The 18,101-nt window shown below is 46.0% G+C and overlaps 1 protein-coding gene across 1 annotated transcript; it reads left to right on the forward strand.

Annotated features, from left to right (window-relative positions):
• Positions 1-4,034: 4,034 nt before the first annotated feature.
• LOC147972975 (uncharacterized) lies at positions 4,035-4,739 on the forward strand. Its single transcript, XM_087524521.1, has one exon. The coding sequence runs from the start codon at positions 4,035-4,037 to the stop codon at positions 4,737-4,739; it is 705 nt and encodes a 234-aa protein (XP_087380647.1).
• Positions 4,740-18,101: the final 13,362 nt, after the last annotated feature.

The raw sequence follows: 18,101 nt of genomic DNA on the forward strand, positions 1-18,101 counted from the left end.
ACCGGATACGTGTATATCTTGAATGGTGGGGCAGTCAGCTGGTGCAGTTGCAAGCAAAGCGTCGTGGCGGGATCTACATGTGAAGCGGAGTACATGGCAGCCTCGGAGGCAGCACAAGAAGCAATCTGGGTGAACGAGTTCATTACTGACCTAGGAGTTACTCCCAATGCGTCGGGCCCGATGACTCTCTTCTGTGACAACACTGGAGCTATTGCCCTTGCCAAGGAGCCCAGGTTTCACAGGAAGACCAGGCATATCAAGCGTCACTTCAACTTCATTCGTAAAAATGTTCAAAATGGAGACATAGATATTTGTAAAGTGCATACGGACCTGAATGTCGCATATCCGTTGACTAAACCTCTTCCTCGAGCAAAACATGATCAACACCAGAACTCTATGGGTGTTCGATTTATCACAATGTAACTAGATTATTGACTCTAGTGCAAGTGGGAGACTGTTGGAAATATGCCCTAGAGGCAATAATAAAATGGTTATTATTATATTTCCTTGTTCATGATAATTGTCTATTGTTCATGCTATAATTGTGTTATCCGAAAATCGTAATACATGTGTGAATACATAGACCACAACATGTCCCTAGTGAGCCTCTAGTTGACTAGCTTGTTGATCAATAGATGGTTACGGTTTCCTGACCATGAACATTGGATGTCATTGATAACGGGATCACATCATTAGGAGAATGATGTGATGGACAAGACCCAATCCTAAGCATAGCACAAGATCGTGTAGTTCGTCTGCTAGAGCTTTTTTGAATGTCAAGTATCATTTCCTTAGACCATGAGATTGTGCAACTCCCGGATACCGTAGGAGTGCTTTGGATGTACCAAACGTCACAACATAACTGGGTGGCTATAAAGGTGCACTACAAATGTCTCCGAAAGTGTCTGTTGGGTTGGCATGAATCAAGACTGGGATTTGTCACTCCGTATGATGGAGAGGTATCTTTGGGCCCACTCGGTAATGCATCATCATAATGAGCTCAGTGTGACTAAGTAGTTGGTCACAGGATCATGCATTATGGAACGAGTAAAGTGACTTGCCGGTAACGAGATTGAACGAGGTATTGGGATACCGACGATCGAATCTCGGGCAAGTAACGTACCGATTGACAAAGGGAATTGTATACGGGATTGCTTGAATCCTCGACATCGTGGTTCATCCAATGAGATCATCGTGGAACATGTGGGAGCCAACATGGGTATCCAGATCCCGCTATTGGTTATTGGCCGGAGAGTTGTCTCGGTCATGTCTGCATGGTTCCCGAACCCGTAGGGTCTACACACTTAAGGTTCGATGACGCTAGGGTTATTAGGAAGACTTGTATGTGATTACCGAATGTTGTTAGGAGTCCCGGATGAGATCCCGGACGTCATGACGAGTTCCGGAATGGTCCAGAGGTGAAGATTTATATGTAGGAAGTTGTCATACGGTCACCGGAAAGGTTCGGGGGCATATCGGTATTGTACCGGGGCCACCGGAGGGGTTTCGGCGGTCCACCGGGAGGGGCCACCTCTCTCGGAGGGCCTAATGGGCCGTAGAGGAAAGGGGACCAGCCCTACATGGGCTGGGCGCATCCCCCCTTGGGCCCATGCGCCTAGGGTTGGGGGGAAACCCTAAGGCGGGCGCCCCCCTTGCTTGGGGGGCAAGCCCCCTCCCCTTGGCCGTCGCTGCCCCTCTAGATCTCATCTAGAGGGGGTTGGCCCCCTTCCTCCTTCCCCTATAAATAGAGGGGCAAGGGGAGGGCTGCACACCACATCGAAGGCGCAGCCCCTCCCCTCCCCAACACCTCTCCTCCTCCGCAAGAGCTTGGCGAAGCCCTGCCGGAGTACTGCTGCTCCACCACCCCCACGCCGTTGTGCTGCTGTTGGAGCCCTCTTCCTCAACCTCTCCCTCCTCCTTGCTGGATCAAGGCGTGGGAGACGTCCTCGCTCCGTACGTGTGTTGAACGCGGAGGTGCCATCCGTTCGGCGCTAGGATCTTCGGTGATTTGGATCACGACGAGTACGACTCCATCATCCCCGTTCTCTTGAACGCTTACGCTCGCGATCTACAAGGGTATGTAGATGCACTACTTTCCCTCTCGTTGCTAGATGACTCCATAGATTGATCTTGGTGATGCGTAGAATTTTTTTAAATTTCTGCTACGATCCCCAAGAGTGGACACACGGTTACCTGGACTTTACTTGAGACCATTACTAAAGTCGGGTCGGCCTTGAGGGGTACCCGTGAGTTGATGTGAAAATCGGGCGGGCCCGGAGAGCACCCGCGAGATAATTACGAGGCACGGCCGGGCAGGCAGGCTGCCCCCGAGTGGGCTGGGCTAGCCCTTGTCATATTTCCTCGAGACAGGATGACAGGGTCACATGATCACGAGTCTTCTCGTCTACGCGAGCTCCTAATACACTAAGGGTTTGGGTATTTGATCTGAGTTGGCCAATGGCCTTTACGCACTAACCACCACGTGGGAACAATTATGGGCACTCGGCGTCGTAGTATCAGCCGAAACTTTGTCAGACGTCCAGTTCAGCATTATGGCCGGGCCGGATCGCACCATCTAGGCAGAGATGGTGCTAGTATCCCCCTGCGCACAACGACCCAGAGTGCAACGGGCGATGCCCCGGAGTGCTTAGGATGTAGACCGGCGGGGACCTCTTTGCTGAGCCTAGGTAGGGTTGCGACATGTTGATCTTCTGAGGCCGGGCATTGACCCAGAAAAGTGTGTCGGGCCAAAGTAATCAAGCATGTTGCGTAATGTGGTGCACCCCTGCAGGGAAGATTATATATTCGAATAGCCGTGTCCATCATAACGGACGCTCAGAGTTGTATCCCGATCTATTACAACTAGAATTGGATACTTGATACATGTGATGGATATGTGGCTCCGGGATTGATTTCTCGCAGGGAGTTGAGAAAGGATCTCTAGGCATTATTCCTACAACATATTTGTTAAATATAAATTGCTATTCTGTATTATTCTGAATGCTGCAAGATGCTTGGAGTTACTTGAAGATGCTAGTCTTCAATAGGTTAGGCTTTCCCTTCTCCTCTGGTATTCTGCAGTTCAGTGCATAGATACAACTCATTCCTTTGATACTAATGCATACTTAGTATAGATCTGATGCTTCCGAGTACTTTGGATGAGTACTCACGGTTGCTTTGCTACCCCTTTTCCCCCTTCTTTCTTTTCGATTGTTGCAACTAGATAGTGGATCCCAGGAGCCAGATGCCACCCGTCGACTACTACTACATGGAGACCGCCGACGACCAGGAGTAGTTAGGAGGTCCCAGGCAGGAGGCCTTGCCTCTTCGATCGTTCTTGCTTTTTTGTTTGCCTTCTTAAGGCATCCTTGTTTAACCTTATGTTTGTACTCAGATATTGTTGCTTCCGCTGACTTTGCTGTATTCGAGCCCTCGAGGCCCCTGGCTTGTAATATAAGGCTTGTATTATTATAATTTGTGTCTAGAATTGTGTTGTGATATCTTCTCGTGAGTCCTTGATCTTGATCGTACACATTTGCGTGTATGATTAGTGTACGATTGAATCGGGGCGTCAGAAGTTGGTCTCAGAGTCGACTGCTTGTAGAAACCCTCTTTCCAAATCCTTGGCTGAAGTTGAGTTTAGTATTTGAAAAACTTTTACTAACATGGATGTGTGGCTTACGGGCCCACGTCGCCATTGGGTGGTATTAGGATCTTTTATTCCTCGTTTATACTCTAGGACTCTGATCTCTCTTCTATTTGGTTTAAATAAATTTGCTAACTCTAACATTAGGATATCGTAAATGCATTCACCCCAGAGTTGGATTGTCTAAGAATATTCCGTTGAAATGTATTTGGAATAATACACACAATGTCATGTTGACTACTACGATGTATCCATAGTGCTTCTTTCATTATGCAAGTTTCATCGTGGACGGTTCCTTCTCTTTGCAAATGCTCAATGCTAAACTACTCCCCTGTTACATTTTAGCAGGATGGCTAATGATCCTCCACCTCCACCCTATATTATCGCAATGATGCAACAGTTTGAGTTGAATCGTCAGTTTATGACTGGAGTAATGTCCCAGTTTCCAAACCAGAATGCTCATCAACAGCCTACCCCAATAACACCGCAAGAATTTGCGCGCCTCAGTCCATCCATTTTCCGCGACTCCACCAATCCTATGGATGCTGATGATTGGCTACGTGACATCCTGTTTGAGATGGAGTCAGCTAATGTTGCCCCTGCCAGTTACGTCACCTTTGTGACATTTCACTTGAAGGGTCCAGCTGCTCAATGGTGGGAAAGCCACAAGGGTATGCTGCCTGCAGAGACTGTAACCACTTGGCTAGAATTTCAGTCAACCTTCCGTGCATGGCACATTCCGCAAGGTCTAATGGACCAGAAGAAGGAGTTTCGCAAACTCTCGCGGGGCACAATGGTTGTGGATGAATATCAGAGGAAATTCCTTGAATTATCCCGGTATGCTACGGATGACGTCTGCACTGACGCTCGCAAGCAGGAGAAATTTCATGAAGGACCGCGTCCCAATATAAAGCTCATACTTGTTGCTCATGATCGCGCAGACTTTGTGACGCTTGTCGGCCAAGCTTTCCGAACTGAAACTGGTCTGACTGGGTACCAGGAGTCGCTCAAGCATACTCGAGATGTTGGACCATCCTCGAGTCAACCTGCTCAGAAACGTAGAGTATGGATCCCACACAATGTTCATCACTGATCTGCTCCAACACCAAGTGAGGGAGTCCTGGACTAAGGGGTCCTCGAGCGTCCGACCTGTTAGCCATGGGCCGGACTGATGGGCTATGAAGATAAGAAGACCGAAGACTGCACCTGTGTCCGGACAGGACTCTCCTTGGCGTGGAAGGCAAGCTCGGTGATCAACTATGTAGATTCCTTTTTATGTAACCGACTCCATGTAACCCTAGATATCTCCGGTGTTTATATAAATCAGAGAGCATAGTCCGGATAGGCGGATACTCATGATCATAGTCATATCGTGTCCCCCGTCTCCTGTTACCATCGACCTTAGACGCACAGTTCGGGACCCCCTACCCGAGATCCGCCGGTTTTGACACCGACATTGGAGCTTTCATTGAGAGTTCCGCTGTGACGTCGATGACAGGATCGATGGCATGCCTCGTCCTTACTGGGCGGCTTCACCAAGACCGCCCGTTCGGCCGTAGAGCCGACGATGACCTCTAGGGCCATCGAGAATCCCCTTTGTGTTGACTCCAAACACTCCAAGCAGATGGATCCGGCGGAATTCTCGTCCTTGAACGAGCTCCTAGATCGCATCGCCGCCCTGGGAATCGCTACAGATTACGATCGGATCGGGCTTAAACCTGACCAAAGAGAAATCAAATCTCCACCGGTCACCCACCAGATAGCGGTAGTCGAAGATCAAGACAGCGGCTCTCCTTCTATACCGAAGCCGAACTATGTTCGGGTCGCCGACCTTGAAGAGCCGGACAATCACCAGCGAAAGGATGTGGCCTGCCCTCCGAACATGGAATCGCACGGCGGGCCCGAACAATTGGAAGATGCTCCGGTGCCCGGACGGTTGAGTTTGGAAGGATTCTAGACTCCGGATAATTGACTAGGTCAGTGGTCGGATTTAATGCCACCCACCCACCCGTACATAAACGATCTCATTAGCATAAAACAGTAGTCTCGGGAAACGGTCCATCACTTACGGGCTAGATTCCTCCTTGTAAAAAACAAGGTAAAAGATTGCCGTGATGAGGATGCGATATCATCTTTCTGCAACAAATGCGCGGACGAAGGGATTCTCAACGCCATCAGCCGCCCTCGCATACTACACTTCACGGACTTGCAACTATCGTACCAAAGTACAGCGCAATGGAAAGCACTTGGAAAGCTCAGGCAGCTTGCTGGGAGCCATCGGTACCAACCCAACCCCTTGTCCAGGCGAAAAGGGCACACCCTCGTGGCACGCCCAATCCAACAGCCAAAAAATATAAACCCATTACGCGTCATGGAACTGTTCTAGAAGGATGGCTCGATGGGCCATGCAAACTTCACACCACGTCGGACACTGTATCAACCCACAGCCTTAGAGCATGCTGGATACTCCGGCAAGTAGCCAAAAGCGGTGAGGATATTCTTACCAAAAACACCACCGAGCAACACCCTCCAGAAGACGACGACCCTAGAGTATTGACGGTCTTCGAGACATTCGCTTCAAACAATAAGCGTAAAAGGGCACTCCACGGCCTTGCCGAAGTCTGCCAGATCGCCGCGATAGGCCCTTGGAACAACACGACTATAACCTTTAATGCCAGCGACGAACCTATATACAAAACAGTCCGATCTCCAGCCACATTGGTCCTCAGCCCCATCGTGGATGGTTTTCGACTTACTAAAGTCCTCATGGACGGCGGCAGCGGGCTAAACCTCATCTATGAGGACACACTCCATAAAATGGAAATAGACAGGAGCCACATCGAGCAAAGCAGCACGACCTTCCGAGGAATCATTCTTAGTCAGGAGACGCGATGTGCGGGAAAAATCACACTGGATGTGGTATTCGGCACGCCGGAGAATTATCGGTCCGAAGAAATAACCTTCCAAGTGGCCCCTTTCAATAGTGGATATCATGTCTTGTTGGGGTGAGAGGCCTTTACACGATTTCAAGCTGTACCTCATTACGGGTATATGAAGCTAAAAATGCCCGGGCCCAACGGAATAATCACTCTCGTCGGCGATCCGGACATAGCACTCCGTGCCGAAAACAAAACTGCATCCCTCGCCCTCGAGGCACTATCCGAAGCCCTCGCGGCCGAGGAATTAACCGCACTGCGCTCCACTATGGACAGGGATGATGTGATCCTAGACAAATGACCCAAATCCACCTCCTTCAAACTAGCAGAAGAAATAGTAAAATTTCAGGTCCATCCAACAGACCCCAAGAAGACAGCATCCATTGGAGCGCAACTCAGCCCCACAGTTGACGCCGCGCTACGAGAATTCTTGCGCGAAAACTGGGATATATTTGCCTGGCACCCTTCAGACATGCCAGGAATCCCTCGCAAGTTGGTCGAACACAACCTCAGTATACTGAAGGGATACAAACCGTCAAGCAAACACTGCGGCGCTTTTTCGAACCCAAATGACAAGCTATGCGGGAGGAGCCGGCCAAGCTTATTGAGGCCGGATTCATTAGAGAAATAAAACGTCTGGACTGGCTGGCGAACCTGGTGATGGTACCAAAGAAGGACAAATCCTGGCGCCTGTGCGTCGATTTCAAAGACCTCAATAAGGCTTGCCCTAAGGATCCCTTCCCCCTCCCTCGCATTGCTCAAATCATTGATGCCACCGCAGGAAACGATTCACTGTGCTTTCTTGATGCATATTCCGGATACCATCAAATCAAAATGAAGTAGTCCGATCAAGCCGCAACAGCATTCATCAGCCAGTATGGGCCATTTTGCTTCAACACCATGCCTTTCGGGCTCAAGAACGCCGGCGCCACCTACCAACGCATGATTCAAACATGCCTAGAGAAACAGATTGGCAAGATAGTTGAGGCTTATGTGGACGACATTGTCATTAAAACTAGGCAAGTTGAAACACTAATAGACGATTTGCGTCTCACATTCGACAACCTCTGCGCGTATGACATCAAGCTCAATCTGGAAAAGTGTGTCTTTGGCGTCCCCGCTGGCAAACAGCTAGGCTTCATCACTTCCAATAGAGGAATTGAAACAAATCCAGCCAAAATCCGAGCTCTGTCACAATTGGCTACGCCAACTGACCTCAAACAAGTCCAAAAACTAACGGGTTGTGTGGCAGCTTTAAGCCACTTTATCTCCAGATTGGGGGAAAAGGCGTTGCCATGTTGTCGCCTCCTACGGCGCACCGATAACTTCGAGTGGACGGACGTGGCAACGGCCGGATTGGAAGAAATAAAAGCCATGCTAGCAAGCAACCCATTCCTGGCCGCGCCAAGTGTCGGCGAACCAGATTATATATATCGGCAACACACCAGGTAGTGAGCGCCGTACTCGTCGTCGAGCGAGAACAGGACGGACATAAATTTCCACTCCAAAAACCACTATACTATGTATCTACTGTCCTCACACCATGCAAATCCCGGTACCCACACTATCAAAAGATAGCATATGCAGTCTTCATGGCATCCCGAAAATTAGGACACTACTTCTAGGAGTGTTCGATTACGGTGGGTTCTGAAGTGCCACTCAATGACATAATAAACAATCGTGACGCCACGAGCCGGATTGCCAAATGGGCCATCGAGCTCCTTCCATTTGATATAACATACAAACCACGTCGAGCCATTAAATCCCAAGTATTGGCTAACTTCGTCCCCGAATGGACAGAGGCCGAACTCCCTAAAGAGTACGGCACATATTCCAATTGGGTCATGTATTTTGACGGCTCCAAAATGTTGGTGGGGTTAGGAGCGGACGTCGCATTGACGTCCCCTACTGGAGATGTCGTCCAGTACATACTCCAAATTTTATACACAAACTCCAACAACGCGGCCGAATACGAGGCCTTATTGGATGGTCTTCGGATGGCCGTATCCATGGGCATACAACGCCTGGAGGTGCGCGGGGACTCAAACCTCGCAATATATCAAATAAATGGAGATTTTGATGCCAAAGATCCAAAGATGGCAGCCTATCGCAATGCCGTCTTAAATATGTCGGCCCGATTCGAGGGGCTTGAATTTCATTACGTCGCCCGAGAAGGTAATCAGGCGGCGGACGTCCTTGCTCGCATTGGCGCTAAGCACGACCCCGTCCCACCTAACATCTTCCTGGAAAGGCTTTTTAAGCCATCCATGGTGTGGCAAGGGGGAGACAGCAATGACAGTCCCATTCCAAACACAAACACAGATGGCGAACACACCAATATCATCGGAGGCTCAGCCACCGAAATAACACCGTCAGCCCACCTCATCATGGCAGTCATTCCCCCGTGGACCGAGCCATTCTTGGCCTACCTTAATAGGAAGGAGCTCCCAGAAGATCAGAACGAGGCTCACCGCATTGTCCGGCGTTCGAAGGCCTATAAAGTTCACGAAGGAGAGCTCTACAAGAAAAGTACTACCGGAGTCCTTCAAAGGTGTATCTCCGAGGAGGTGGGGCGGCAAATTTTGGCAGAAATTCACGCCGGTCTCGGCGGGCACCATGTCGTAGCCCGGGCACTTGTCAGCAAGGCCTTCCGTATAGGATTTTATTGGCCGACGGCCCGAGCAGACGCACAGGACCTCGTCCAACGCTGCGTCGGATGCCAACTCTTCGCCAACCAAAGCCATATGCTCCCAACCGCCCTACAAACAATCCCCATTACATGGCCTTTTGCGGTCTGGGGCTTAGACATGGTTGGACCCCTTAAAGGGGGAAGCCATAAGAAAAAATATTTGCCGGTCATGGTGGACAAATTCACCAAGTGGATAGAGGCTAGACCAGCCAAAACGGCCGAGTCCGGGCCGGTGATAGCATTCATATCCGATGTGGTGCACCGTTATGGTGTCCCGCACAGCATCATCACTGACAATGGCTCCAATTTCACAGCTGGTGAGGTGAAAATATGGTGTGTCAAACTGGGCATTAAGCTTGATTACGCCTCTGTCTACCACCCGCAAACAAACAGTCAAGTTGAACAAGCCAATGGTCTTATTATGAGCGGCATCAAACCCAGACTAGTGCGGTCTTTGAAGGAGTTAGACAAGCACTGGGTCGAGGAGCTCGACTCCGTACTCTGGGGGTTGCGAACCACGCCTAACCGCACTACCGGATACACACCCTTTTTCATGGTGTACGGCGCAGATGCTGTGTTACCTTGCGATATTATTCATGACTCACCCAGAGTCCGCATGTATGAAGAGAGAGAAGCCGAGTTAGATCGGCAGGACAGCCTAGATGCCTTGGAGGAGGAGCGCGATGTTGCAAAAGCTCGTTCAACATTTTATCAACAGCAGGACCGAAGATATCAAAGCAGAGAAGTACGGGCCAAGACTTACAACGTTGGTGAACTTGTTCTACGCCTACTGGAGAAGAAAAAGGACAAGCTCAAGCCCAAATGGGAGGGTCCCTTCATAATTGACGAAGTTCTTACCGGAGGAGCGTACCGCCTTCGTGATGCATCAGACAATCGCCTCGAGCCGAACCCTTGGAACGCAGCCAGACTCCGATTCTATGCCTAGCGCCGAACTCTTTGTGTGTTCCCTTCTCCCCTTTAGTTTCCATTATTTTTCTCTCTTTTTTGGTCATTTTTTCCTTTCTTGCTTTAAAGCTCTCATACGGTTAGACCGCACACTACGGACTCATACATCTTCGAATATGTACGTCCATTATGCCTGGGGGCTTCTTCGACAAAAGCTTTTTATTATTCTTTGAGCATCAAGCTCTTCACATATGCGTCCTTTTCCATATGTACCTTTTCTTTGCCATTATATGCATCGACATGACTTAAGTTTTGGCCAAGCTAGGTTGCCTGGCTCCTGTGCTTATGCCCTACGTTCCCGTTAGTTCGGCTAGGGCATAAAGGGAGCACCTCTGCGATTGCTACTGCCGGGTCATCCGGATGTGTACCTCAGGCTGGGTGAAGCCGAAAGCTCGCGTTCTTAAGGGAATATTCGGTCGGTGAATTGAAGACGCCTTTTGCACTGACTTCATTGTGAACCCCCAGAAGTTGCATATATTGTGATTCTCTCATCACAATTAAGACATGTACACTAATGCATGCACACCCAGGAAAAGGAACCCTTAACGGAACTATTCTCCCTGGAAGATGTTTCTTACAATCCAATTGTAATATAACATAACTAGCTAGATACAACTTGTCTGTTCAAGCAACCATGACCCCTACGCCTAGTTTCCACGCAGCCCATGAATGGACAGTTGAAGTTTGCATACATGTTTTAGCATCCTTATGATCAACACAACCTTTTGGTGTACAACTACAACTCTTCCTTAATGTTTCCATTAGGGAACACAGTTTCTTTGTCCATCTAACAATTTCTCAAATTGTAGCAACTGCTAAAACAATCGTAAATGGACTTAAGCTTTGCCACCTGAGATGAAATCTCGTTGTGGTCAACTCTTTGAATTTGTCGAAAAACTTTGCGACAAACTGAACTTTATAAACGGTTGCTATTCCGTTAGTGTCTATTTTCTTATAAAATTCCATTTTCTCACAATGACCTGTAGGCCATCGAGGAAAAATTACCCAAGTCACACTTGGTAATCATACATGGATTTTATCTAGGATTATATATAGCTCATAGACATTTATCGGACATAGGTCCACCATCGCTTCTTTGCAGTTCGTAGGTTTGTCATGTTTCACTAACATGACGGCCATCACAAGATTGTCGTACCACACACTGCGGAACGTATTCTCATATGCCCACGATCTTAGTAGGAGCTTGGATCAGAGTTATGATCATAACCATGAACTTTCTTCCAGAGGACGGTTACAGAACGACTTTCGCTGCGCCACACTGATGCCCGGTGAGAAATTTCATGAACTCTGTCTTACTCTACCTTTTCTTTCACTTATACCTTTGCAAGATACGAATTCTTGAGAAAGGTATGCTTCAACAACAATTGCTTTTGTCGTGAAAGATGTATCCAGTTACTTTACCGAATATTCTACAAAGATGAATTTATCCGCTTTAGGTTCGAGAACATCGAAAACCTAAATTATATAAACGACAATCTAGGCCAAAAGCCATGCCATAAAACATATGGTATTGTCTCCATGGATTAAATGGTTTCCCTATAATTTAAAGTGAATGTTTTGATTCTAACATATAGCTCAAATGATAAAAATAATTCGATAAGAGATATTATTGACCACACATTATCCAATGGATTATGGTCACAATGTACAAACACACATAGCACCATGGTTTTCTATGCAACGTAATTAGTGAAAACCCCTTTTCACAAGTCTTCTGATGATATGCCAAAATCATAACTCAAATCATTGTCTCCTCGATCAGCATTACGGGGAATTGATTTTCTTGCTAAGTCTACTTCACTCTGAACTTGTCAAACCCTTCAGACCAACGTTTCATTAAGTTGATATACACATATCAACTCAAATCATCGTTGAAGTTTTACTTTACTCTGAACTTGTTTGAATTCATCAAACCTTTTCAGATCAATGTTTCACTAAGTAGATATACACATATCAACTCAAATCATCGTTGAAAACTAAATAATGATTTCCACTACTTGGTTGAAGTACTCATTGATCCTCGCACATCAACATGCATGTTTCTCAACAAGTTAAAATTCCGTTTTCTTAGACGGAGTCTTTAGTTATCTCTGTCCAAGAAGGACAATTTGCACATGTCAAAAGATCAAAATCTAAAGACTCAAAGGTCCAACGGGGTGGAGCCTTTTCATGCATATAATGTTGACTTGACTTACTAAGTTTATGTTTTTGGCATTAATGTTATGGATGCAGGAACTACTACCAAAAATAAGAACAATCCATTCATAACCAGTGCATGATCATTAATAGATATCACTCATAAATATAGGACAATGATTTGTCACTAACACATATGAATAATTGGCTCGCTTGTGGCAAGACACACTTATAACGATCACACTAACAAGTGATTACAAAATATCTTATTCAAATGGTAGATCCAGAGGGAGAGTGTTGACGGTCATCACAACATCTTGCTTGCCATCATTGACACGCATCGTCTCCTCGTCTTTCTATGCTACTCAAGCAGACAAATTGTTTTCATAAAACATGACCAGTGTCATAACTCAGTCACTACAACCACCATCGGTTTAGGTAAAACATTCACAACGTGTACATCATATATACCATCATCATTGATGACTTCCTGGTAGTCTATTTCATCTTCTTGGTTTTCAACACAACCAAGTATTCATGAAGGTGAACAATTCCCTTTGCATGATATAGTCCATGACAAAATATCTGCAACTAGGGTGGGCGGCAATTGCAGCACCCCTTTGCAAGCAAAACTATATGTCATCCAGTAATTAGGCTCAACGCGGTGTTTCAGTGTCATCAATCATGACTACCACATTTTCTGAGTGTTCTTCTCCATTTTGTTTGAGAAGAAAACCTGACTTACGGTGCATGTAGAGCATTAAGCTCAGTGATCATTCCGAATGTTCACAATGCACTAGCAGCTCATTCTCCATGATAGAGAACATAGCATATTGGACTATGATGAAATTACCCACATAAACTTGATAATCAAATTATCTCTTTGTTAGAGGAATCTCCGAGTTTAATTTCCGAATTATCTGCATGAACTTGATAAATCAAATTATCTCTTCATCAGCGGATTCTCCAGACTTATCTCCTAACGGGTATCATATAGAAGTAAAATTTTGAACATGGAGTATCCTCAAGCTACAGTATAAAACTATGAAGTTGGACCCACCTTTTAAGTTTCTCAATCGTAGGAATTTTTCTAAGTTTAAGAGGGCTACAGAACATGTTATTGTCTACAAAGGTTTTGCAAAGACATTCAAGACTATGTTCATAATAATGGGTTCGTGTGTTCAAATATAGGACATTTTGTTCATAAATTTGAATTCATGTTTTCAAATTGAAATATATGACACACATAAACTCCCACTCAAACGAACATCCCTCACTTCGTTAGAGTGATCACACGGCCCCCATCCACCACACCTCCCCCGATCGTCATGGCCATCAGTGTAGCTTCACAGGTGGACAAAACATGTCGGTTGCATCACACATAAAACTCGTGCTCGACCTTTCGGTCATCCATGTTCCGAGGCCATGTCTGTACATGCTAGACTCACCAAGTTAACCTTAGTGCATCAAGCTGTGCATACATGGCTTACACCCAATGTATGCGAACGCAGAGGAGAGCACCCGATCGTCACGGCCCACCCTCAACTGCAGACTTTCTTGTCGGTGCCGCACTAAGGGAGAACACCAGCATTAGAATTTTAAGAGGGATCATCCTATATAGCTACCGCCGAATATAACATATGATATAGCTATACAGATGTATATATATCTATATAGTCACACAATGACATCAGATGAAAAAGTGTAACATGATATGATATGGTTGTTGCGCCTTCATCTCCATCGTGCGCTTCGAAACAGCCCCATGTCCACGATGCCTCCACATGAAAAGGTTAGTCCGAACAATTGCTTGCCTCCTGCAACATAAAGTTAGACGCCTCTACTTTATCTCTATGCAAGTTTTACGTGGCTCATGGGGCTGGCGTGAAAGAACTGCTTCTTACCTACGAACCTGCAGCCACACCATCGATAGAGCATCGGTTTGTTGCAAGTCCCTTTCGGGCCTCCCATTGTAAATACCATGATATCTATTGTATGAGAAACTACACCCTGTTCTGCGTATACGGTACAAGTCGTATGTCAATTGCAGGCCGGTCTCGCGCACGAAGTGCGCATAAAGTTGGCATATAGGGCAGCTAATAATCACACAATGCCGGTAGCATGAATAAGTACACGCGAGGAGGTAACCGCTGCAATATCGATGCCCTCATTCAACATGAGTCTAACCGTAATACTATATCTACGCATAGCTCGGCTCTGATACCACTGAAAGGGTTTTGTAGCGGAAATACAAAAAAATCCTAGCAACGATAACCGAAAACATGCCAAGATCTATGACTATGCAGATATATAGTAACGGAGAAGGATCGGAAATCATACCCTCGAAGACTGATAGCGTGGATTACCCTCCCGCACGCAAGGGTTGCTGATGAAGACGACGACGCCGACCTCAGGGTCGTATAGAGGTTCTCACGACTAGTGCTTCAAGTGTAGCACCTCGCGGGATTACACACGTACGGTGTAGTCGATGATTTCCGGTCTCCGGCCCAGTGCAGAGGTGGCGAAAGTAGAGAGATGGGCCGAAGACTATGAACACGACGGTGTATTATAGTGGAGAATTCTCAACTCATTGCGCAGCTCCGAAGGGAACCACGGTTGGAGAAGAGAAGAGAAGAGAGAGAGAGAGAGAGAATTGGATGGAGAAAAGGGGAGGGGTGCCTCACTTTATATAGTGGGAAGGGGGAGGCTTTCCCCTTGGCCAAGCCATGTGGGACTAATCCCACATGGTTGGTGCGGCCAAGGGGAGGCAGCCGCACCCCCACATGGGCCCCAAGTGACCCATGTGGGCTGCCCCCGTTTTTCCTTTTTCTTTTTTCCACTTTTTCCCTAATGGGCCAAATCTGCCCGGAAGGCCCATTAGTGGAATAAATGCATTTTTAAATGAAATAAAATGCCATTTAATTATTAATTACCCTAATTAATAATAAATACACATTACTTATTCTTTTTGAGTCCCAGAAACACTTCCGGCACTCTCCGATCACTATCGGGCATTTCTCCTTTATTCCGATACTCCTTCGGAACTCTCCGATCACCATCAGATAAATCCTGGGACGATTTCGGCTCTCTTTATTCATTCTCTTCAGTACTAAGATCTCTCTCAGCCATCGTCTACCCTTAAGCGTGACACCCAACGGTTCGGAACACACCAGACATGGCGAGACACTTCTCAACCAATGACCATTAAGTGAACTGGAACGCCCTTAATGGCCCCTGGGCATCCATCGAAGTTTTTGCGTCGTTTGAACCGTAAACATCAAGTTCCTATGCATCTTGCCTTGGCGATACTCTGTTAGTCCGAGACTTGATCTTCCGGTATCTCATACCCCGTTCTGTCTCGTTACCGACACAACAATTCAGCTCGTTCCCGTGTTGTTGCATCTCCCGTGAGCCGGTCACATGCTTGCAAGCTAATTGATGCAACTCCACTGAGTAGGCCCAGAAGTATCTATCCGTCATTAGGATTGGCAAGGCCTGCTCTTGATGGTTCGCCTTAACATATCCCTCCCATTACCCAAAAGTCACCGTTATAATCATCCTTTTACGGTGTGACGTTTGATGCAATCAAAGTAACTTCCAGGATAGCAACTAGATACCATCTCACAGTCTAAGGCTAAGGTACTACATTTTCCGTTATCATAACTTTGAACTTTAAATGACTCGATCTCGTTATGATAAACATAAAGGGGTGTGTCCATCATATCATTCTCTAATGACATGACTTCGATGTCAATGGTATAAACACCCATGATCAGAAAACCTTGATCATCTGTTGCCCTACGAACTAGTATGACTAGAGACTACTAGGACCTGGTTTGTTTAAATATCACACGTGCATTAATGTTTCCGCTTAATACAGTTATAGCATGATATAAAACATTATGAACATATGAGTTATGATAATAAAATCTCCTTTATTATTTGCCTCTAGGTCATAACTCCTTCACGTCAGTCGGGCCATGAAGAGCCGCACAACCTTTGTAAGTATTGCGCCACCAAGTAGAGATCATCATCTCTCTCTTTAGCTCTCTAAGAATTGTGTCCTTTACTGTTGTTGCAGATTTTCTTTCCATCAGCTTTACTACCTCTGGTGCATTAACCGTTGGGGTTTGTGAATTAAATTTTCTTTTCATGGGGCCGAGATCATAGGGAAATAGATGCACGCGATCCCCTACAGGGGCAACGGCATTTGGGATGTGTGGATCTAGTCAGTAGAATGTTTCCGCAAATTCCTCATCAGATTAAAATAATTTCAACATATTAATTTCTAAATATCTAGCACAGTATTCTTACCAAGGGTTGGTGTGTTTCTGTATGTCGTGAAGTTCTATTTTCTTTTACTGTTTGGCGATGCTTGTATGACCTATTTTTTACACTTTTTGTAATTAGGTAGAGGCCCCCCTGTTTTTACAGTGATCCATGATTTATTAATAACTAGCAAGCGTGCCCGTGCGTTGCAACGGGAAGAAAAAAATCTTTATTAGAGAGACGTACAACTATGTCTTCTGCGAAACCATAATCATGATCAACTTTTACAGAAAACACCATAGTTTAGATTAATTAGTTGCAAATAACACAATTTTTTATTAACAGTTTTTAGGCAGCAGTACCAACGTGGCATCCCCACTCAAGCTTTGGCCATGAAAACATAGCTGCAAAGTAATCGTGTGCACGGTGCTGTATAATCGTCATAATGTGCAATATCAGAAGCATATTCAAATGGCTCATTTTCAGTGGATTCTGTTCAATAGATTGAAACGTGCTGCCGCTGCTACTTAATTGGTGTGTGTTATCATAGTTGATCAGCAAAGTAACAACCTTACTGGCTGGTCATAGTGAGGAGTAACTTAGACTAGTGTCATGCATATGACACTAGTCTAAGTTACTACCTTCATAATGCAAAATAACATAATAATAGTATCATAGATGGCTTCATTTATTAGCTTGTAGACTCATCTTGTCTTAAAAAACGCTATGTTACAGTAACATATTATGTTACCACCTCTCATCAATTACTTGCCACATAAGCAGAATTTTTTCGAAGTGCGTTATGTTACTAGCTAAGTTACTCCCACTATGAGGCTGCTCATAGTGGGGAGTAACTTATACTAGATTCATGCACATGACACTAGTCTAAATTACAACCTCCATAGTGCAAAGTAACATAGTAGTAGTGTCATAGATGGCTTCATTTATTAGCTTGTAGACTCATTCTTTTTCGGGAAGCGCTATGTTACAGTAACATATTATGTTACTCTAAACACATCTCTCTTCATTAACTACATGCCACATAAGCAAAATTCTCTTGGAATGTGCTATGTTACTACCTAAGTTACTTCCATTATGACTAGCCTGACTAGCCTAACCTGGCCTCCGTTGGAGAAAATGGCAAGAACCGCCCAGCAGCCAGCAGAATTAAATTGCACACATGGCTATCATCAGCAGCCTAGCATGCATGCGCTTCCCAAAGCACCAACGGGTTGAGAGAAAAAAAAAGATGCAAGGGAAGGAACCCTTCTCTCATGTGCAGATCAGGCTGCAATCCCTCACTCATATGCAGTAACCCGTACGTATATCAGCAACATAGCTGAGGGAGCCGGCAACGCCGGCGAGCCGACCATCCCAGAGACAGGGCATCATCTATCAAACTTGTGGAGCACTTCAGCGTTCATCTCTTAGCAGAAGA

The sequence above is a fragment of the Triticum urartu genome, chromosome 5A (genome assembly GCF_056163025.1).
Source record: "Triticum urartu cultivar PI428250 chromosome 5A, HENAU_Tu73, whole genome shotgun sequence".
Taxonomy (NCBI): Eukaryota; Viridiplantae; Streptophyta; class Magnoliopsida; order Poales; family Poaceae; genus Triticum; species Triticum urartu.

Excerpts from the sequence above, each read along its gene's own strand:
- LOC147972975 (XM_087524521.1), top strand. The coding sequence starts at position 4,035 with ATGATGCAACAGTTTGAGTTGAATCGTCAGTTTATGACTGGAGTAATG.